General features: G+C 46.8%; 1 protein-coding gene across 3 annotated transcripts in view; it reads left to right on the plus strand.

Moving 5' to 3' along the window:
• The first annotated feature begins 32 nt into the window (after positions 1-32).
• PFKFB3 (6-phosphofructo-2-kinase/fructose-2,6-biphosphatase 3) overlaps positions 33-24022 on the plus strand; it is an 80274-nt gene continuing 56284 nt past the window's right edge. For 2 of the 3 annotated variants that reach the window (XM_081155462.1, XM_081155460.1), the window contains exon 1: positions 67-177. In XM_081155462.1, coding sequence (XP_081011588.1) covers positions 162-177 — 16 coding nt within the window. In that variant the 5' untranslated portion in view covers positions 67-161. Of the gene's footprint in view, positions 178-24022 lie in introns of all 3 variants that reach the window. The other variant, XM_081155461.1, reaches the window with a different exon arrangement.

A 24022-nucleotide genomic window follows, 5' to 3' on the forward strand; every position in this document is an offset into this window, starting at 1 on the left:
CCCTGTGGGTGACGCGCCCCAGCTTTGCCCAAATATGTCCTTTTCCCCCTCCCTCGTCCCGGGCCCGGCGCCCGCAGGCGCCCCCGAATCCAGGGGCTGGCACTTGGACGCCGCCCGGCTTCAGTGTCCCCAGCCCGCCCTGCGGGGAGCGCCCCTCCGCGATGCCCTTCAGGAAAGGTAGGCGGGGCCCCTCCGGGAATCAGCCGGGACACCCGCGCTGGCCAGGTGGGGATCGCGCGCCCCCGGCCGCGGCGGTGCCAAGTCCGGGCGCCGCGTTGTCCCTCTCCGGCCCAGCACTGCTCCTCGGTGCCCCGACTTATCCCCGCCCCGGCTCCCACTTCCCGGCTCAGCGCCGCGTTGTCGACCCTCCTGGCCAGCGCCGCCCCTCGGGCCGCTCGCGGGCGGACACCGGGTGCCCGAGCGGGTGCGCAGAGCCGGGCGCGAGCCTGGGCACTTTGCGCGACCCCCTCCGCCGCGCTCCGTTCGGGCTCCGAGGTGCAAGTGGAGCAGGGCTCTCCGGGCGGCCGGTCTGCGGGCTCTGCGGCGGCGGGATCTTTGCAGCGCGGGATCCGGGCTGCGCGCGGCGATCGCGGTCTGAGTCTAGGAGGGGGCGGGGGCTGGGCGCGCGGCTCGTGCGGAAGGCAAATCTGAGTGCGAGGCCGGTCTGCACCCTTTCCCACCTTCCATCCGTGGGAAGTTATTTAACCACCTGGGGCCTCAGTTTCTTCATTGGTAAAATGGGCGCTTGAACTGGGACGGCTGTGTAGGGGCTGGTGAGACGGTGCACAGAGGAGCACACACTTAGCGAGGTGAGATCGGCCTGGACTAGGAAGAGGCCCTCTGGCAAGATTTTCCTCGGTGTGCCCGGCGCCCCGGATGGAGCGCCCCACCTGGCCCACCTGCAGGACCTCCCTGGGTGATGACGTCTCCTCACATTTAGGCATCTCCCTGGTGTCTTCTCCTCTGCACGGGGTGGTGGGTGGGTGTGCAAGGTCTGCCAGAAGGTCCCAGATGCTCCTAGGGTCCCTGCCTGGAAACGGGTCGCCGTCGTATTTGGCCCCACTTTATGGGCAGGGCATGGAGGCCCTGCTGCCCCTAGGCTCTGCAGAGCTGGCGTGGGAGCCTGGATGGGGAGGGAGACTTTACTTTCCAGTCAGAACTGTCTGACTCCTCTGCTTTTTCTATTTGTGTGGAGAGACGCTTGGGCTCTGATGACTCATTATCACTCAAGACCCAAGGCTTTCCCACCCCCAGCTGCGTACAACTGAAGGTGAGAACTGAGAGGAAGCCTTCACTCTGGGGGACCTGAGACCGGGGACCTGGGACCATGCTGTGAGCTTTCTCCCGGCTCCCTCCACCCCACCTTTCTCGCTCTCTCTTCAGAACTCTCCTAGTTCAGATTGTCAGGTTAATGCTACAGTTGCCATGATACCATATTGGCCTTTGTCCCTTAAACAAAGGTTGCTAAAATGCCATTAAGAGCTCCAGGTTGTGAAGGGGGATGGTTGGCGCTCCCTGTCCTGCTGGGGGTGGTGAGAAGAAAGGAGACAGGTAAAACAGGAGCACTGAGCTCTGTTAGGTCCTCAGTCAGCTGATGACGTTTAGTCCCCTGGTTACTGTCCTCAATGTCTCCATTATTCCATATATAACACGGCCACCTTGTCTCTGGAGGTTCTCTCAGAGCCCCTACCTGACCTCATTTAACTGCAGGATGAATGGCCATTTCTCTGTTGAGCTGATCACTTCCCCTGCCCACTGTGTCCTTGAGGTTTCTGGTGGCAAACACTGAAAGGCAAAGATGCCTGTTTACTTGTCCCAGCACTCCGGGAACCCTTATGCAGCAAGGATCAAACAAGTGAGCTGCTAAATGATTTTTATATATGAAGAGTTCACTTTATGACAGCATATTTTAGTGTATTACTACATCGCACAAGACACAATTTTTGCACACTGCCAACCAATGTTAAGCTTTTTCATTTTTTTTTTTTTAATCTGAGGAGAAATTTGCTGCATGAAGAGGAAAATACTGTCCCTTCATTCTATGGATGCTGATTTCCGAATCTCCCAGGGTGTGAGAAACAGTCGTTGGGTTTTCTGGAGGCTTTGATGTAAGCCAGGATGGGGACTCTGGAGGACTTGAGTCTAAGGCAAAACCTCCCACTTCACTGAGCTGTAATCTCCTATGTAGAAGCAAGCACAGTGAAATTACAGGGAGACAGGGTTTGTTCAATATGGTGATGAGATGTCACCGGGAGCTGCCTGGAGGTGGAAAGTTCTGCCTGTGGGGGCGAGCACAGCACCGCATTCCTGCAACTGTCAGATGGCGGAGACTTTAGACTCCACCTTCCTAGTCCAGGCAGATCTTACCTCGCTCAAGTGTGTGCTTTCCTGTGCACCGTCTCACCAGTCCCCGACGCAGCCGCCCCTATTCAAGCACCCATTTTGCCAGTGAAGAAACTGAGGCTCCAGGGAGTTAAATGACTTCCAACAGTCAAAAATTATATTTTTTTGAATTTTGAACTATATGAGTATATTAACTATTCAAAAAAGTAATTTAAGGCCCTGGCTAGGTGGCTTGGTTGGAGCATCATCCCATATACCACAAGGTTGCCGGTTCGATTCCCAGTTAGGGCACATACCTAAGTTGTGGGTTCAATCCCTGGTCAGGGTTCGTACGGGAGGCAAACGATCCATGTCTCTTTCTCACATTGATGTTTCTCTCTCTTTCTTCCTTCCTCTTTCTCTCAAATCAATAAGAACATGTAGTTGGGTGATGATTTAAAAAAAAAAGTAATTAAAAAAATAGGAAATGAAAAGATTTTGCTGCTTTTCCGCAAAACAAAGAGAAGCCAGATGGAGGACTTTCTTCTAGCTAACCTTCCAAAAGGTTAATTAACTGTTCATTCCCTTCCCATGCTGTGTTTCTGTGTCTTGACAAGTACGACTTTGGGAGCAACTCATTCATTCATTCATTCGTTTGTGTATTCTCTAGATTGAGTGGCTTGCTCTGCACCAGGCCCACAGTAGGCGCTGGGTCAGTAAGACAGACTTGGTAATTCCCTCCCTGTAGTTAGACCTTTCTGACTCTCCAACATGGTCCACAGTGCTATGGCAGAAACTGTGTAGCATGAATGGGATGACTGGTGGTGGCTGCGACTGGCTGGGGCAGCAGCTGGCAATGACCTTTCCAGCTGGCTGGTGGGATGAAATGTAAGCACTGCGTTCACGCTCATGTCTCTTCTTGGCCTGGTCCAGGATGATGGTGGCTGCAGTTGGGGAACAGAGTTGGATCCTTGGCCAAGCTGCTGGAAGAAGTAGGTTTTCAGATTGGTTTCAGTAAGGAGAAGGGAATGTCCTTACATGAAACATGAAGGAAATTTGTAAGAACAGAAGGGGGTTAGGACAAATAAGACTCTGGGAGAAAGGTCCTGAACAGGGTGATTAAATCTGGAGACTAGCCCTGGCTGGTGTGGTTGAAGCATTGTCTCATGGCAGGTTCGATTCCCAGTGAGGGCACATGCCCAGGTTGTGGGTTTGATCCCCGGTCAGGGCATGTCCAGGAGGCAGCCTATTGATGTTTCTCTCTCATATTGATGTTTCTCTCTCTGTCTCTCCCCCTCTCCCTTCTTTTCTCTCTAGAATCAATTAAAAAAACCATCTTTGAATGAGGACTTTTTTAAAAGCTGGAAACTAGCTGTGAAGGGAGGCTAAGGCAGTTCTTCTTCTAAGAGAGGAGAGCTTTAAAAATAGGATGAATGGGGCCCGGGCCGGTGTGGCTCCGTGGTTAGAACTTAGGCCTGCTCACTGAAGGGTTTCGGTTCGCTCCCCGTCCCAGGTGGGGCATGTGCGGGAGGCAGTCAGCCCATCGGTGTTTCTCTCTCTCTCCCCCTCCCTCCCTTCTACTCCCTGAAAAAGCGGTGGAAAAAATATCCTCAGGTGAGGATTAACAAAAAAAAGGGATGGATGGTGATTTTTCAGGTGATTTAGGTGTGGCTCTGCTCAGAGACTGGGGTCTTGACTAAATTCTTGATGTCCCTTTCAGTTGAGAAAACTATAAAAATGTCTTTAGATAGCCGTGCCCCAAGTATTCTTGCACATTCTTACCTTCAGAAGGGGTAAGGCAGTAGCCGATAGAGGTTCTAACAGTAAATAACTAAGATACTAAACTAACGTTTACTGAGCATGTGCCAAGTCCAAGTCCCAGGTGCTGTGCTAGGTGCCATATATGTGTTCACTTATCCTCACAACTGCCCTCTGACGTGGCTGATGTTATTGTTTCCATTGTGAAGATAAAGGAAGTAGGGCTTAGAAAGGTTGCGTAGCTTGTCCAAGTTCCCTTATCAAGCTGGGTGCTAACTAGAGCTGGGACATTGATGTCTGTGTTCTGCTTTTCCAGCACAGTCCACAATGATAGGATCTGATGTATATCAGGCTGAAACCTGATAAAGTATGATGTGTGTCATTATGAACCAGCATCTTCTTTCACATTTGAATCAAGTAGAGGGACAGACGTAGATGCCCGACTCATCTGAGTCTTTGAGAGATGTACGTAGACAGACCCAGATGGGCCTGCACATGAAAACAGTTGGCCTCTGCCTCTCTTGAGGTGACTCAGGACACTGCTGTCAGGTGCTGAGCGCATAGCTCCTGTCGGGTGATTGGAGTTGATAGTCCAGCCAGCTGTCAGGCCACAGCTGTGTGGTGAGCTGATCAGCCCCCTGCTGGTCACAAGGTTCCAGGGATGCCCAGGGAATGTAGGATGCCCAAGTTGTGCCATCATAGGGGAAGCAACCCCTTTGGAACGCCTTCAAGTCAGCTGCTTCCAGCAGGAACTCAATCACTGATAGACCAGCATTTTTGGACCCCAAACCAGGACCTCTCCTTCTTTTCTCTCTTCAGTGGGAGTGCAAAGAGCAGATCCTGAAAAGATAGTGTCCAGGAGGAGGTGGGCTGGTCCTTGGTTCCTGCTTTCCTTTCCTGAGCACTAATGCTGTGCCAGGCGCCTCCCTTTGCTCTGGGTGTCTGCACTGGCAGCGTATGTTCTGGGGTGCTCTCTCCTCCCTTGGGGCCTACCAGCTTACTGGATGAAAACAGGGCTCCCAGGCCATTTCAGAGCTCTGCCCCTGACAGGACTGCAGCATGCTCCCCAAGGAAGGGGACCGAGGGACCTCGGCTCTGGCTCAGTGTCTGATCAGGGGCCTTCCATCTCTAGGTTTCCCCTCTGCAGTTTATCTTGTGAATTCTCAGCTGACAATGTCTTTACAGGCTTTTTATCATTGAGCTGCACCCTTCTAACATTTTCCTATTACTCCTTAAAGTGCATTCTCTGCTGTGGTCGGGTGTGTTCCTCAGCGCTCACTAGTGGCCAGCTCAGGACCACCCTGTGCTTTTGCAGCCTGTTGGTTCCCTCTGACACCCTCTTCTCTCAGACCCAGCCGCACCCTCCCAAATGCCTACTATCCTTCAGACTACATTTACACAGGCAGGCGCCTGTGCCCGCGCATATGCATGGACGGGCATGCTGCTTGTCATTCCTTATGGCCCTGCTCAAGTTCACATCTTCTCTGCCCCATTTTCCATCTACTCTGTGTAGAGGGGGCTGTTGCACGTATATCTTGTCCCATAACCAGTGTTTCAGACTTGTCCTCAAAAATGCCTCCTGGATGTTCATTTGTCAGCTCTTCGGGGGAGGGTCTGCATATCATAGGGCCAGGTGGTAGTAAGTGCTTCATAAATTCTCGTGCTTTGTTGATTTGTCAAAAATTCCCATTTCCTCTGGAATGGGTAGTTGCGGAGCCAAATTAAGATCATCACAAACCATAATCACTGAAAGATGATGATCCTCTCCACATATGTATATTTAAAATAAAGACAGTACCAAGCCATAAATGTAAGCAAGGCTGACACGTTTCAGATTTTTACTTTGGTCACCATTTTGGTACCTTTTGGGAACTATGTTGTCAAGTTCTGGACGACATTAGCAATAGCAACAGGTGCTGTGAGCATAAGGTGTAGTCTGCATATTGGTTCATTCAGATCAGGGGGATCTCACACCGATAGGCTTTCTACTTGTAGAGCTAAAAACATGAGCATATCTTTGAAGTGTTCAAGCATCCATCACATTCTTAACCCTCTGCAGTGAATTGTGAGTCTCCTCGAACTTCACAGGCCACTGGGACCTTCCTGAGGGCAGGACCTGAGTGTTCATCTTTGTCCCAGCACCTGGTCTTTCTCTTTCCTCCGTATCTGCAGCCAACCCCCAGGAGGTGTGGGAGATGCAGAGGCAGTGGGCAGAGGAGAGAGGAGAAGGGAGGGGAAGGGAGGCGTGCCCCCAGCCCTCACCCCTGCTTGCTGTTCTGTAGGAGTTGTGGGTCTGATGTGCCTGGAAGAGCCAAGGTCCTCTATAACGTCAGCAGGCCCCCCAGTATGGTGGCTGCCAGGTGACTACATGTGAGACCATTCACTCATTCTGCAGGAATGTGGTCATGTTTACAGATCAGTTAATCTAAGTGCTGTGTTTATTAGTCCTTTGCCGGGACAGTTCTGAGAGCGGCCCTGGCAGATACCCACAGGCAGTAGAAGTGTGACGCAGGAAGCTGGAGGAAGCATCTGAGGTGTGGCAGGACGCAATCCTCGTTAGGAATGGAATGTGTAGAAAACACTAGCCTGGGAGCTCAGAGTCCAGGTAGTGACAGGTCCACCTGTGTGCTGGGTGATCTCAAGTAAGCCACTTCAGAGCACTTGGCCTCAGCCGTCTGTAGAGGAAGGGGGTGAACTGAGATTCCCTCCAACTCTGACTCAGAGGTTGATGCTTCTCAACTGCTTGGATGCTTGTGGAAGTATACAGTGTCCCAAGCCTCTAGGCTAAGTTGGCAGAAGGCAGAAGGGATTCTCTCTGTGCTTTGTCCTGGGTCCATGGCCTGCTCTCTCCCAGTGTCTTCAGGGGAGAGGCTAAGTTTTCAGGCAAGTAGCAAATGAAGAAGCCATGGCCCTTTCTTCTCTGGTCTCTGCTCCTGTGGCTTTAATTTCAGAACTGAAATTTGTGCCAAAAGGAAGTTGGTGTTGGAGTCCACCTTCTGTGGGTGCACGTGATACCTTTCTGTCCTGCTAAGCCAGTCCGAAAGTCTCTTTCTCTGATGTCAGGCTGTCATCATCATAGGTCTGCGGTCCCTTCAGGTAGCTCCAGGGTTAAGAACTCTGCTACTCTTCCCAGAGTCTAAATAATCATTAGTAGCAGGTTCTCCCATGCAGAACCTCAAGAAAGAATGACTGTTATACACTTTCACAGAGGGTCAGGGAAGAAATTTAATTAATTTGTTTCAAAAATTGGAAGCCCTAGTGTTTTCCATATACGTTCAATTGTAAGCAACTTGGAAAACGCAGAAAAGTATAAAAACCACAAAAATTGCTCATCATTTCATGACCTGCAGAGGAATAGTTTTAATATTTCCTCATGGTGATTAGGCTAGTGGAGGGGACATCGGTAAGAGGGGAGGAGTGGCCCCCCTTCTTGTTGGCTCTAAACAGCACCTATGGCGCCTGGCTCCATCTTGCATCCAGAAACTGAGCAAGGGGCGCCTGGCCCCGGGGATGTCCCAAGTCCTGGTTGGAAGCCAGTCTGGGGAAGTCTGAGGAGCAAACGGGTCTGTGGCTGTCCTGCCCCATCCACACGCAGCCCCTCCAGATGTTGCTCCGGAAGGCATCTGATACGACAGTTCAGCAAGTGCACTTCCCCTGCATGGTGTTAACTATCAGTTCATCAGAGAGGCTCCCTCCTCCCGGTGTCCTCAGCCAGATGAAAAACAGGCAGGTCTTCCAGAAGTGAGGACCTTGCCTGGCTTTCCTCCCTTGATGTGCAGGGCTCAGAGCTGTGCTGGATCTTTTGAGGAAACAGCTATGTTCTTTCTTAGGCCTGAACTGCTTTGGTATTTTGCCTGTCTGCTTGACATACTGAACCCCACTGATCAGATTCAGGAAGCTCTTCCCAAGACTGCCCAAGTTAAACAGGAAGCTTGCGGGATGTGGGCCAGTCCAGTCACAGGCAGAGCAAGGTTTCATCAGTCAGTGGGTGGTAAGCAGGGGCTTTGAGAGGTGCCCTCAAGGAAGTGTGGGCTTCGAAGCAGGAAGAAAGAAAGAGAAGACCCTAGTCATGAGAAAGATGCATTTTGATGCAGACGGACTCTAGAGAAAGCCTGGCCTTTTGCACCATGACCACCTGACTCTTACGGTGGCCAGGTGCTGGCCTGGAACATTGGGTACAGAACCACCAACCAGACACCTGTGGCTCTTATTCCTCGCCACACATTCAAGTTAACTGGGGAGTTTTTTAAAAGTCTAATGTGCTTAGCCACTATGTACATTGTAATTATTCATTGTGGCTGTCCAGTTCTGTGATGCACTCTGGCATTTTGTAAGCTGCTCTGACTAGCAATATATAGATTCATTTAATGTGTTAACATTGAGAAAAATAAATAGAAAGTCTGACTTAATAGTTGAGGAGAGGACAGAAATATTCATGAAGCAGTACTTAGACTATACAGTACACTGACATTCTCTAATCTATTCCATTTCATTAGAAAAAAATTCTGGGCTGCTCTGCCTGTGGAGTAGCCCATTTTCTGTCTCACTACTTCACTAATAAACTCACTTTCACTTAAAAAAAATTCTGGGCTGGTTCCAATAAATTGATTTCTAGGCCACTACTGGGGACTAACCCACAGTCTTAAAAATGCTATTCTAGTATAACAGCTTGTACTGCAGATGCTGGGAATCTATCAGCTGCATTTCCCAGACTCCCTGCAGCTAGGGTTCCGGGTGTGAGTTAGGGTCTCCAGCAAGATATGGGTGGTCCTGCTTTGGGCTTCTGCAGGCAGGCACTGGAGGTGACAACCTCTCTGTGGGGGCTTCTTGATCCAGGCAGCTGTGGGAGGAAGCAGTGAATCTGGATGAAAGATGGAAGCCCCACAACAACAAGCCATCTGCAAGTACCACATTTCTTTGGGGGCATTTACAAAATAAACAATTTGGGAACACAAAGAAAGTGAAGGGTATAGACTTGGTAGCTGAGGAAATTTGGTAGAAAAGGCAAGAAACACACCAGAAGCCAGCCGGCTGCATCTGCCTGTGATACCTGCCCTGGCCTGTGATGTTAGTTTAGTTGCTTCCATAAGCCCTTCAGTCATGTGGCCAACAGCCATTCAATGCCTAGTAGACCAGGTGTGGGTGAAGTGCTGAGTGTGCAGCCTTGAACAAAACAGAAACGCCTGCCCTCATGGAGCTTACATTTTAATGGGGACAGATGGGCAATAAACAAATAAGTGAGACAATACAGATGTTCTTGATGAGTACCAGTGCTGAGGAGAAAAGTCAAGCAAGAAATAGGAGGCAGATGGGGGTGAAGGCAGGGGCCTTTATTTTTTTAATTGATTTTTATAGAGAGAAGGAGAGGAAGGGAGAGTGAGAGAGAGAAACACTGATTTGTTCTACTTATTTAGGCATTCATTGGTTTATTCTTATATGTGTCCTGACTGGGGATCGAACCTGAAACCTTGGAATATCGGGATAATGCTCTAACCAACTGAGCTACCCAGCCAGGGCCTAGTCAAGGGCCTTTGCAATAGGATGGTCCCTGAGAGGTGCCCCACAGAAGAGAGTGAGGAGCAGGCCCTGTGACATTACCGCCCCCTCCCCTTGTGTGACATCTTAGGCAAATGCTCCAGCAGGGAGCAGTGTAACTGCAGAGGTGGGGCCTCCTTGTTCTGAATGTTGGAGGCCAGTGAGACTGGAGCAGTGTGAGTGTGGGGCAAGGTTCAGAAAGGCAGGGGTGGCTCATGGAGATCAAGGCCACTGTAAGGCCTTGGCCTGTTACTCAGAGTGGAATGGGAAGCCCTCAGTGGGTTTTAGCAGAGGCATGGAATTAATGAACTGCATATTATAACCTAGATATACAGTATGTGGCTGCCCTACTGAGAGTAGCTTGTAGGGTGATGAGGGCGGAGCAGGGAGACCAGGTCTATCGAGAGCGGTGGTTCTGGCTTAGGTCAGGGTGGTAGAGGGCAGGTGGTTGTGATGGGATTCTGAATATATTTAGGAGATGGAGATGGCAGGATTTGTCGATGGATTGGATATGGGTAAGAAAGTGTGAGTGTGAATGCCTCCTAACTGCATTCTAGGTGATATGTAGAGATGCTGCTGAGCACTGAGTGTTTTTTCACGGCTGCACCAACAGCAGGGATGGCTATGAGTTCAGTGCAGCTCTGCAGTGGTGTTGAGTAACTGCAACAGTAGCAGCAGATTTCCCTGAGGTTCAGTCTCTGTACGGGGGTCAAAAGGGTGGGAACTCAGCAAGCAGCCTTCTAGAAAGACTCATTATGCTCTGGGCCAACTGCCTGACAGACCCTTCTTTGAAGAAGAAACTGCTTTCAGAATAAGGGTTGCTGATTATTACCATGCCTAAGGGATTTGTAAAGTTTTGATGTGGTTTCCATATGGGTACTGAGCATGGATATTTTCCAAGCTGGTAGGGAAGCATTTGGTATGTTTCCATGTTGCCAATGTTTCCATGTCAGTAGTACCCAATTAGCAGTTAAATTTCTGTCTCTTCCTCAGTTTCCTTAAACTGTGGAAAGCTCGATTGTGGGGGCAGGAAAAAAAACCTGCTCTAGGAAGGCTTCCTGAAAAAACTCAGCCCGGCCACCAGATGACCAAGTTAGCCTCCAAACAGGGCAACCAGCTCAACCTGGTTTGCCTGGAATTTTCCCATTTTAGCATGGAAGCCAGGAGACCCAGCAACCTCCTCAATCCCAGGCAAACCTGGATGATAGGTTACCTTACCTCCGGCTGAGCCCTGAGCCATAGGCTTGATGACAGCTAGATGACTTCATTTTAGAGAAATGGGTTTCAAAATCTCGTTCATGTTTAAACAGCAGAAAGAAAGAATCCAACTTAATTTTAGGGCCCTGCGCTACGGACTTGAAACTACTGAAGATGTTTCAAAGCAGTTCTGTCAGCAGAAATATTAGAAAATCAAAACAAGAATTATGTTATCATCAACGTTCTTCCTCATAGTAACAGTAAAGGAATCGGAATCTGCAAATTGCCTGGTTCTGTGGGGAACATCTAAAACTTGAATGTCATCCCTTTATAATAAACATGAGTCCGTTAGCATCCACTTTACCATGAATCGTGTTTGCAGTCGTTACATCATTTCCCGGATAAAAATGGAGAACAAAAAATGGAATCCACTTAAAGCTGAAATCATGTTTTGTATAAATCCTGGTTTAGATAAAAGCTTTTCATTGGAAGCCATTTGAATGAAGCAAAAGGTCCTGCTGTCACTACTGCTTTACAGGAAATTGATTTCTTAACCTTACTAAACTTTAAAAGAAACATTTTGAAATGCAGAACAGTAAGCAATAATACAGCATGACAGTAAAATCATAATATGTTGTCTAGAAGAACCGACTGTACCAAGCAAGGAGACAGTCCTTTTCTCTCTGTGGTTGTGTTTCTTTCCCTGGCTTCTGTTAGAAATAGCTGAATGGCTAGTAAAACCTTTTAAAAACGAGGCAATGTGTAACATAACAAGAAAAAAAAGACATTTAACCTGTTCATTGATCTGGAAAGTGCAGGTGAGACTACAATGGGAGACACAATTTTACCCTAAATATTTAGTTGGCAGAAGTGAAGAAGTCTGGTGAGTTTAAGTGTTGGAGAGAACGTGGATCAGAAGGGTCTCTGGTACACTGTGGTGGGCCTGTAAATTGGTACAAGTGCCTTGGAAACAGTTTGGAATTATCTTGTAAAGGTGAAATTCACATATCCTGTAACCACATGTGTCACTGAGAGAAACTCATGCTAAGGTGATGTTCACAGCATCACAATAATAGGAACACTTTCATTTTTATTTTTTTTAATTTTTAAAAAATATAACTTTATTGACTTCAGAGAGAGGAAGGGAGAGGGAGAGAGAGAGACAGAACCATCAATGATGAGAGTCATTGATTGGCTGCCTCCTGCATGCCCCCGACTGGGGATGGAGCCTGCAACCCGGGCATGTGCCCTGACCGGGAATCAAACCGTAATCTCCTGGATCCTAGGTCGATGCTCAGCCACTGAGCCACACCCGGCTGAGTAGGAACACTTTTAAACAACCAAATGCACACAGACAGAAGAATGAATTAATTCTTGGTATAGTCAACAATGGAATATTATAGGACAGTCTGAAGGGGCTACACTCTGATGATAGACAGCTACATTCAATATTGCTAATGACTATTTTAAAACATCGCAAAAACATTAGATACAATAAAATACTTTTTATAAAACTAATACACTTAAAACTAAACAATATGCTTTTAAGGAATACCTAGATAATGAAACAGTATTCTTTTTATAAAGATTCAGACTTGCCCCTTTAATTTCATATGTATTTTATTTGTGTATCTACATAAACATACCAACTTTGACTTATGTATGTTTGATGATTCAGCATTACAGTCTTCTTGGAATGGTGAACACACAATGCAATATACCGGTGATGTATTATAGAATTGTACGCCTGAAACCTACATACTTTTATTAACCAATATCACTCCAATAAATTCAATTTAAAAAAAGAATTACAGTCTTCTTTCCCCTTGGGCATTAACTGTATGTTAGGAAAGTAATTTTATGTGTGAAGGCAATGAGGAACTATTGCCTGGAGGTTTTCCATCTCTCTCTCTCTTTACTTTAAAAAATGTCAAGTCTCGCTCAGTCACTTGGAGTGATGTTTCGATACACCAAGGTTTCAGGTTCTGTCCCTGGTCAGGGTACACACAAGAATCAAGCAATGAATGCATAAATAAGTGGAACAACAAATGGATGTTTCTCTCTCTCTTTCTCTCTCTTCCTCTCTCCCTCCCTTCCTCTTTCTTTCTAAAATCAATAAATTAAAAAAAAGTCAAGGCAAGAATGGCATAGGGGACAACCTATACAACGTAGAGTCACCAATTGTTGAATTTTTAAAATTTATTTATTTATTTTTTAGTTGTTGCATTTTATCAGGTTATTTTCTTAACTGGCTTTGTTGATATTGAATCATTTGAGAATTAGTTGCAGACATCATGACACTTTATCCCTAAATACTTCAGCATGTTCCTTCCAACAACAAGAACTTCTCTTACATGATCACAATATAATTCTCATGCAGGTTGGAAATATAACATGGATATAACACTGTTACCTAATTACTGGAGCATAATCGAATTTCTTCTGTTGTCTCAGTAATGCCTTTTCAGATTTTTTTTTCCTTTTGGATCTAGGATCCAATCAAGTGTCACACATTTAGGTGTTGTATCTCTAGGGCCTTTTTATCTGAGTTCACCAGCCTTATTTGGTCTTAAACATTTTTTTTTTTTTTTTTAAATTATTGATGTGAGAAGGGGGCGAGAGAAGGAAACATCAATTTGTTGTTCCACTTACTTATGCCTTCATTGGTTGCTCCTTGTATGTGTCCTGACCAGGGATCAAACTGGCAACATTGGTCTATCAGGATGATGCTCTAACCAACTGATCTACTTGACCAGGGCTAGTCTTAATCCTGTTTTAATGATTGTGATTTTTGAAGATCCAGGCCACTTTCCCCCCCCCAGAAAGCCCCTCAATTTGTAATTGCTTGATTTTTACCTTGTTAAATTCAGGTAAAACATTTTGGAAATTGCATAGATAATGTGTGTCCTTCTTATTGCCATTATGTCAACAAACTAGGGCAGTGATTTTCAACCTTATCTCATGGCACACATAAACTAATTACTAAAATTCTGCGGAACACCAAAAAATATATGGTATTTTTTGCTGATCTGACAAAAAATATAGGTATAATTTTGATTCATTCATAGAGGATGGCTATTGTTGTGTTGGCTGTTGTCATTTTTTTATTTGACAGTCTAAGGGAAAAGAGGTTAGTGCCCCTGGCTAAATAGTCAGGTACTGCATGTTTAAAAATTCTTGTGGCATACCAGTTGAAAATCACTGGACAGTGTTAGTTTGCCCCTTTAATTGTGATGTAAATAACCGGTTATTTGTTTGTGTCATTTGTAAAGGTAATTTTTCTCCCTTTGTAATTAAAAACTTATCTGAGGATCTTTTGGGATCACTCACATGTGAATAAAATATTCTGTTCTCAATAATCTTTTATTTTAAATTTAAGAGAGAGAGAGAAGAACATTGATGTGAGAGAGAAACATGGATCAGTTGCCTTCTGCACGCATCCCAGAACCTGTAACCTGGGTTATGTGCTCTGACTGGGAATCGAACCTGCCACCTTTTTGTATAAGGAACGATGCTCCAACCAACTGAGCCACATCGGCCAGGACTGTTACCAATAATCTTTTATGCAATGGTTTTAGGGTGCATTTTTTATTCTTGACTGGAACATTATTATGGTGGCTAAAAAATGGCAATTTACTAATTCTGTCATTCTTTCAACGTTTATTAGTTAGTATTATTTTGTAAAGAAGAGCTTTCCTACCCACCCTCCCCTTTAAAATAGTTTTAATTTTATTATTATTTATGGTAGTAAGAGTATTAGTATGGATTCAGGGATTTTAAAAATTATTATTGCATGTGTTATAATCCATTCCTGACATTCATTTTGATGCTCAAATTGTCCCAAATCTTGCTGAGAGCCCTTTCAAACTGGCTGCCATGTCCTTTGACACATCCCCACTGGTTTTTGAGCTCTTCATATATTCTGCCACAGCCAGATGTTCCAGGCTGTCTTCGGACCAGCCACTTCCCCAAGGAGCCCTGGTTACCTTTGGTGGAGTCTGATAGAAACCAAGATCTGGGCTCTGGTGTGCTTCTTGCTTCTGGGGTATCACTGTTTCTAGGGCCTTTCAATGCACAGAGCTAGGAAACAGATTTTTAAAAAATCATAAATTCTTACTGATCTTTTTCTGGTCCAATACCAGAAAGTTCTTCCTTTTCTCCCCTATTCCATAGTTGTATCTTCCATTTGTTTCTTATATTTTCTCCAGCAATGTTTTTTGTGTATGTGTGTGTGTTTTAAATCTTGAATCTTCTTTACTCCTGGTATTACTAATTAGGAAAAGAAAATTCCTTGTGATTAACATCTATTAATCATTATACAATTATATGTTTTATAGATTTATATATAACATTGAGGAGATTGTAAATTCAATACAGGCGAGGGCTAATATCAAATTTCCTGGGGTTTAAAAAAAGAAAGAAATCTGCATAGACCATACAGTCTAGAAGGAAACACAACCAGAAATATTGTGTTCTTTCTGTATTTCCCAATCATTTCACAATGAATGTATATTACTTTTAAAAATAACATATAAATTTTTAAGGCAACCCCCCCAGATTGGATGTCAACACTTTGGTGTTGTATGCTGTATACATTGTAGGGCAGGAAAAATAATTTTTCCTCTGTTCTTCTAGGCTCTTGGCTGAGACACTCCCATCCTCAGTAAAAAAAAAAAAAAAATTTAACAGGAAGAAAAAAAAACAATTTTAATTATGTTTAAGAAGCCCCACAAAGACAATAGATTCAAAAGGCTGAGCCAAGGAAAGGGAGAGGGGTCTGGGCCTTCAAAGGCGAGGAAGAAAATTCACAGGAGGGTAAGAGGAGGAAATGTATGGTAAACAAAGTTTGCCCTGCTGTGCACACAAGTCTCCCAGGTTGCAGCGGTCTCTGGTAATTGGTAATAGCTTTATTCCCAGTACAAGCCCCCCTTTTAATGTCAATTTTCCTTACAGAAGGGTAACATGTTTTCAGAGCTGCTCCTGTGTCTGAAGTTTCTCAGAAACAATAAGCCTAAAATAATCCTCATGTCGAAGAGGCATTATTTGCGGGTGGCATATTCTGGTATCATATCCACGGCAGCCAGACGTTGTGGGGACACAGATGCTCAGGGACCCAGAGGAGAGGGGGCGAGGCCGAGCGCAGGGCTCTGCAGCCCCCTCCCCAGGCAGGGAGGAGCCAGCCCAGCTCTTCACGCCCCGCCCCAGGATGCCCGGCTTCGGCCCGCCCGCGCCAACCTTCAGGCAGGTCCCTGTACCAGGGATCGCCCCGGGACGCGGCCTGGCGGCGGGATCCAGCCGGCCCGCCGCTCCCTCACTCGGGTTGATGTCGGGGGTGGAAGCCAGCTGAGCTTAGCCGGCGCGAGAGAGGTCAGCCAGGGACGCGCCACCCGGCCGCGGGGGCAGGAAGGGACAGGGCCGGGCGGGGCGGGGCGGGGCGGGGCGGGGCGGGGCCTGGCCGGGCGGGGCGGGGCCGGGCGGCCGGCAGGGCGTGCGGATTGGCTGGAGGCGCAGCGCACGAGCCGATCAGCGCACGCCCCGCCCCGCGTCCCCGCCGCGCACACCGCCTTCACGTGTCGCCGCCGCAGCTTGCCCGGCGCCTCCGGCTTCTGCACGTGGGCGCCGCGGGCGCCTGGCTTCGGCTGGCTGCCGGTGGAGGCTGCGTGCTTTTCCTGCCTGCGGCCAGGTTTCGTTTTCCTAGCTAATGGGTTTTTTTTCTCGTTTTTTTTTTTTTTTTTTTTTTTTCGAGAAGCCCTGGGAGCGGCAGTGCTGTGTGAAGTCGCCAGAGGAAATAGGTCGGCAGGTGGTTAGACGAATCCGGGGTCGGATGGGGCTGATTTGGGCTTGCGCGCCGCTGAAGAGGAAAGCGATACCGAGAGGCTTTAAATAAAAGTTCTGAACGTTGGAGATTGCTTAAGAGCGGGCAATGTTTTTATCTTTGATTGGGGAGTAAATAGTGTAAGTGCCCAATGCTGCTTTTCCTGCTTGGCAGGAAGATGGACCGAACCCGCTGACTGTGTACACGGTGTTCTGTGTAACAGCGTGTAAATATCCTGTGCAGCTGCTGGGGGAATGTGCCTCCTGAGGGTTGAGGGCCACACTGGTTCCCTGAAACGAAAGCCACCTCCTGGGTGTGAGCTCTTACGGCCCCTGGTTGCGGGCCCCCACTCGGACCCTGAGCTGTGGACCCCCACCCCCCTAGACTAGAATGAATTGGGATACCGGCTACATCAGACTATTCCTTAGGAGGGCCTGGAGTTAACTTGCGGAGAGTGGCTCTGCTAGTGAAGGGTCAGGAAACCAAGAGGAGTGGGGGTGTTTATCCCACACTAGACAGGCCCTGAATGCACCTGAGGTTGAATGCAAATATTTGAAAGACTGTTGTGAAGGAGAGATTAGACTGGTCAGGGTGCTGCCTGCCTGAGGGGACAATAGAGATATTTATCAGAGGTGAATTTCAGGTCAGTTACAGAGAGGGGACAGGAACAATGTTTATGGAGTTCTCTCCAGGAAGTAGGTACAGCGAAGTATTTACATACACTAGGTACAGCTAAGTATTTACATCAGCAAGAAAATGATGGAGCAAAGATTCAAATTCTCATTTGTCAGACTGCAAAGCCCTTGCCTTTTCATGATGCACGTGTTTTAATGGAATGGGTTACTTTGCCAATGATTGTGCCGAAGGGTTTCTGCATTCGTTGAGAGTGTTGGTCTAGAAGATTTGTTCAGCCCTGTTTTAGGTCTGTCGCTGATTCTCTACCACCAGTGAAGAGGGAAGTTGTCCTGGCCAGAGAGAATACCAGGGCTACGTGACATGGAAGAGGCCTTCTATCTTACCAGCAAGTTAGACTTCCCAGTAGGGCACATCTCTGACCCATTATCCCTGCAAGTGCTGTCAGACTTGTGAAAACAATAATCTTGACATTAACAAATGTGATTACAGTATCCTGTTGTCATCCATTTTTCTTATTGCCTCCTAGCACTTCCCTTTTCAAATCTGACCCTCCTTCCCCTTATCTACCTCCTCTACCTAGGCCAGGCTAGAAATGGAACCAACATAGTAAGTAGGGAGGATTGGGAAGAGTGAGTAACTTTGACTTGAGTGCATTTCAGCCCTGTCCCCCCTTCCCAGCAACACCAGCTATAATGCCCTGAAAAGTCAGGAGGGAAACACCTGGTCTGTCCTGATTCTGTTTGTGATCCTCAGTGTCTGATATTTCAGACTTGAGTCTATCGGGAAGATACATAAGGATCCATAGAGAGGTCTTAGATTCATTTTATAAATTAATAGCTTCATACTTTCTGAAAAGACAAGAGAGCACTTTAGGAGTCTATTTTTGTCTCTGAAGTTGTCAAATAAAACCCATTTTAGCATCCCTGGGAAGAAGGAAGGTATGGAATGGTTATAAAGAGGCAGTATCTGGTTTTTCTTAGACCTCTAGCAAACCTGGTTACAGTTTCTTACCAAAATCACAGCTGGAAAATACCAAACTCAAGCCTTTTTCCCGCCAGAAGAATTTGCCTGAGGCAGCATCCAGATTTGGTCTCCTTTCTGCCCAGAACACAATTTTTGGAGCTCTAGAAGCTCTCTCGGAATGCTCACTTTCCTTCCTTTCAGTAAGTCACCCTATTACTCATCTTTAACTTCCTTGGTCTTAATTCTCTCCTCTGCCTCTAGAGTATGAAGTCGTTGGAGCTCCCTCAGCCCTGTCCAGTCCTAAGCAAGGCTTAGAGAAGGTTGCTTGTTTCTGTTTGCCTGTTTCCTTCTGGTCCCTTTCTTCCTGGGTTAGTCCCTAGGTCTCAGATACTCTCCTGTACTCTCTCCCTTCCAGTTCCTCAGATCCCTCATTGGCATCATCTTTATGTGATAGTAGCTCAGTTTGCTTTTTTTTTTTAAAGATTCTCACTGGAGGATATTTTTCTATTGATTTTTTTTTTTTTTTTTTTTTAGAGAGAGTGGAAGGGAGGAAGAATGGGGGGGGTGGGGAGGAGAGAGAAACATTGATGTCATTTGGTTGCCTCCCGCACATGCCTTGATTGGGCTGGGGATGGAGCCTGCAACCGAGGTACACGTGCCCTTGACCCATAATCGAACCTGCCACCCTTCCGTCTGTAGGCTGACAGTCTGACCACTGATCCAAACCAGCTAGGTCTCAGTTTGCATTTTAACTGACCTCAGAGATCTTTAACTCAAGAGAACCCTATCCTAGTGATGGACTTTAGGGCATAAAAAATTTAGGGTTAAAGTAGGAGCAAAGGTTACAACACATTGTTCTTTAGTTCCTAGCCTTCCCCCTCTCCACCCCAACACAGCATTCTCTTCCAAGCACAGCTCCTGTAGGGTGGCTGTGAAGGTGGAGGTAATGAGTGCTTTGGAAGACTAGTTGTGAGATCTCTGCTTTGTTCCTGCTTAGCGAGCCAGGCCTTGGTCACCCACCCTGTCTATCTTTGATTTCATTTATAAAGGGCCAGTATTCATTTAATAAGCTCGAGTTCCTCCTTGCCCTCAGTCTTTGGACTGGAGGCTGGGAATGCAAGCAAAAGAGGTGGGACGATTTACGTTGGCTCTGGGGTCAGGCTTTCTGGATTCAGACACCAGCTCTACCAATTAGTAGCTGTGTGACCTTGGAGAAGTTCCTTAATCTCTCTGTGCCTGTTTCCTCACTTGTGGTTGTGATGATTGTGCTCAAAGCAATCCAAACACTTGGTACTCCACAGGTGGTGGCTGTTTATTTCTGTCTTGACGGAGACCTCAGTCCAGCCATGACGCTGCAGTTGCTGCCACCACCTGCTTTCATATGAGTTTAAACGGGCTGGAAGACTCAAGGATGGGTAGTTGGCACAGCAGCCGCCTCAAGTGCTAACTGGTCTTCTAGGCCTGCCCTGCTGAAATCCAGGCAGTCTCCAGTGACCCATTCACCCAAGACGGCACCGTCTAAAGTGGTCCTTAGCCAAACACTTATTCTTGTCCTCCCCAGAGTTTTCTAAAAGAGTCCCCATTATACTTTCTTGCCAAGATGTAGCTGCTTGGTGGTCGACACACTTGGGGAAGAGGTTCTCCATTCTTACACTCTTACCTGTGGGATTGTAATGGGGTATCTGGCAGCTACAAAGCACAGCTGAATCTTAATAAAAGGAAGAACGAAGGCAGCACAAAACTGAGCCACAGTAGTTGGAATTGTTGGCAGAGGATAGGAGTTGGGTCATCAGTAGATACAGAGCAGACCCATCTTCCCTCGGTATTTTTGATGTTAATCTTGGGCATATGGTCCTGAGGCTGCCTTGGGTACCCATGCTGACTGGTGGAGAAGGAGGTGGGTGAGGAACAGGGATGAAGGGGGTTGTTGCTGAGGTCTGAGGGTACAAGTGTGCAGAATCTTTTAAAACCCTAAAAAACAAAAATGACACCCTCTAAATGTGGTACCCTGGGGCAAAATTCCAGGTGCTGAGCACTGTGTACAGAATTGGCCAAGAGGGTCAGAGACCCGAGGAAGAAGGGACCCTTGCCTGACTCCTAATTTCATGTTATTATAAAGTTTTTATTTTGTGGATGTGTGCTTCCTTAAACCTTTCCCAGCTTCTTTGACGTTCTGGGTCTAGGTGCTGAGAAGACTGAAATATTTATTGGTAGTATGTGTGGCTTGCTCTCTGGAAAGACTACTTTTCCTATTCCCCGTTTGCAGAAACCTTAAATTAGTAACATTTTAGGAATCTTTTTTGTGTGGTGAATTTCCTGGACTGGGGTTTGGGGTTATTTTGAAGTGGTGGGGCTGGGGAATCATGTGTTGGTGCCCAACCCTCTGGTTCTCCAATGAGGAGATGGGTGATTTTGCTTCAAGCAGGGGAACCATGGTTGCCTGCTACCAGAGCTCCAGAAATAGATCCTGACCCCCAAATGGGGCGCTGCATGTCCAGAAGCCATTTAAAAACCGTGTAGCTTGACTGTCACCTTGTCTTGAGTGACTTCTTGGACTGTTTAATTATCTAGATATGAGAAAGAATGCTATTTGCTTTAACATAAAGAAATCTACCTTCCAAATTCACTCCCACCCCTCCACTTTTCATTTATGTTTTCTTTTTGTTCCTTTAATAAATGAAATACAGAAGATGCCAATTTAAATGGGACTAGAAACTTTCAGCCACAAAAATTCCTGGGGCCACTGATGATATGAAGGGGAAGATTAAGAACAAAAGTGGAGGGGTGAGGGTAGGGATGGGGGGTCAGCAGTGTAAGGAGATGATCTTGGGAGCCAGATGGGTGGGAGTACAGAGGAGGGAGAGGTTTCTGAAAAATCACAGGAGATCACCAATTCCACGACCCCAGAACTCTGCACTGAGAACTCTCCTTTTAATCCAGCTTTTGGGAAAGGCAGGGCTCACCTCATGTCTTCTTGGCTACCAAAGGATTACTTTAGGTGCAGGAAGCAGATATTACAACTTTGCTTTCTAGTTATTTTTTAGCACATTCTTTTTGTTTTCTATTTTTGTTTAAGTTTTATAATGTACATAATATATGAGTGCAGTAGTACATGTGTAGAAGTTACAACTGAAGAAACATCTGATTGGAGGTAGTAGTTTGTGGTCAAAAAAAGTTGGATGCCATTACTCAAAGAAATGATGACGGAGCAAGCAAACAACCAGTGCTTCCCAAATTTCACTGCCTGTGACTCACTGAAGATGTAAATTTCTATTCAGTAGCTCTGGGCCGAACCCCAAAATGCTGCAGTTGGAAGGCTGACTCAGAAGGAGCGAGATGGTGTTAATCCCCTTTGTGCTGCAGTGTTCCATTTGGTGGCTTGGAGGGAAACCCCACAGCCAGCAGGAATTCAGGAACAGATGTACTGGCGTCTCCTCCATGGAACACCCAAGGCCTTACCCCTGACACTGTGAGGAATTCCCCATGCAGTGAATCATCAGAGTTGCAGGCTTCTAGTCCATACAGGGTGTGTCTGTTGTCATGTGTCATGTGATGTAGATTAGCTCCTTGGTCTGTAGGGCTCCACTAGCCCACTTCACAAGAAGGAAAGGTGCTGGGTGCAGCCAGTGAAAAGCCAAAAAGCTGACACCTCTGAAGTGGAAGAATGAGGTAGGGAGCAGGTACACTCGTTAGATAGAGCTGGGGGCCCCTTCCTGCCATCTGTGATAGGTGGACTTCAGCATTTTACCTACCTTTCCTGCCTCAGTCCCGGCACTCCGTAACAGTAGCTACTGCTTGTAACGTTAACTAACATTTGCCAACACATTTCAACACTGCCACTTAAAAAAATGACTGCTCTGCAGAGCCAATATTCTTTTTACCACATGGCAGGTGAGGAAACTGAGGCCCTGTGTGGTTAAGTGGCTTATCAAAGATCTCAGGTCTCGTAAGTAGAGCAGGGCAGATTCTTCTGACTGCATGCTCAGTGTTTCTCCTATTTGAATAAAACCTGCTTCTGTTCTGGGAGTCAGTGAGAGTTAAGAGGCTTGAACTTCTGAGGACTTCAGTTCTTCTTCACTCATCAAGTAAATATCTATGATGCATCCAGTACTGAGTGTTCCGAGTTCAGATATGAACAACGCAGTCCTTGGCCTTAAAGGAGAGAGATGGAGAAGCAAAGATGCGTTTATCAGATTCTGTTGAGTGCTGTGATGGGGTCGGGTCACTGCGCAATGGGAGGGACCCCGGGTCCACTGAAGGGGCAGCGGAAAAAGTTAACAGGCAGAGGTGTCCAGACTGAGAGCTGAAGCTTAAATAACACTAGTGAAATAAAAAGGGGGAGGGCACTACCAGCAGGGGAGTTGGTGTGCAGACCCTAGGAGTTTCTCCTCGGTACCACCAAAACAGAAATGATGGCAATTAATACATTTGAATCCTGATAAAGTAATGATGTAATGCTCATTAGTTGTTATGTCTTCTTGCTGGATTGGCCCGTTCAATCATTACGAAATGTCCCTTTTGAATGCTGCTAACAGTCTTTTTTCTGAAATTTACTTTGCTGTTATAGCTACTCCCTTTTCTGTGGATGCGTGTTTGCATCGAGTATTTCCTCCATCCTTCTGCTTTTAACTCTCCATGATTTTATGTTTAAAGTGGGTTCTTATAGTTGGGCTTGCTTTTTCTTTTTATCCAGTGTGATTGTGTCTTTTAATTAGTGCTTAAACCATTTATGCTTCATGTAATTATGAACTGTTTTCAAGCATAAGAACCAAAAGATCCCTGTCTCTGATTCCCCTTGGGGGACAAAGATGGGGGGCAGTGAAGGTTGTTCTTCTAGTCTGTTCTGAGCCAGAGTCTGGATTTGGGTTTGGCCTGCTTGCTCTAAAGAATCAGTGACGTGGGTGTGGAGCTCGAGGAGCTCAGGTCTTCAGGTTTAGAGAGCTGGTGTGAGAAAGGATCTGCCGGTGCGGAGTTAGCTTAGGAACCCTTTCCCCGCACTCACATCCACTTTCCCTCATTTAGGGCCTCCAACCTTTCCCCTCTAAGCCCTTTCTGGCCTGAAAAGCCCACTGGCCTCACGATGACACCTGATGATGATGAAGAGCTGATCAATGTTCAACAGAATAAAGAGCTAAACAGTGTACAATGTACTTATGGAAGGTACACTATCTCAATGTAAATCTTATGGTGGTCTGGGGGTGTGGTGAGCAGCTCTGACACAGCTTGAGAAAAAAATCTCTTTGAAAACAGAATTTCTAACCCTTTACCTCAAGCCTAAATGTAATGGCCAGGGTGGGTTTGGATGCCTGTAGCAGAAGAGGCTGGCTCTGGGCATGGGAAAGGTGAACATCCACATCTGTGACTATCCCATCCAAATGGAAGGTCATCCTCCAGGTAAACTACCCAATGCCCTGTTGATGTGCTCTGTCACTGCTCAGTGACCTTGCAGTTTAACTACTAAGTTCTCAGATCCCTAAGGAGACCCAGTGGTCAATGGGAACAGGCTTCTTCCTTGTTGGGAGCCGTCAGAGGCATGGTTTCAAATGCCTTACACTGGAGCTGAAGATCCAGCATTCTGACGACCTAGGAAACCTGGCAGGGTGATGGGTCGCTTCTTCAGACGTGGTTTTCCTAAGGCACAGGTGAATTCTTTCAAAGTCACCCAAGTGGGTAGTGGGAAACAGGATAAAATGACAGGCTCTCCCCCTCTCACCCTGGTCCATGCCCTGCAAAAAACCCCAGCTGTGGCTGGGTAGCTCAGTTAGTTAGAGTGCTGTCCTGATAATAAGGTTTGCA

Source organism: Miniopterus schreibersii (genome assembly GCF_964146895.1).
Source record: "Miniopterus schreibersii genome assembly, chromosome: 1".
Classification (NCBI taxonomy): Eukaryota; Metazoa; Chordata; class Mammalia; order Chiroptera; family Miniopteridae; genus Miniopterus; species Miniopterus schreibersii.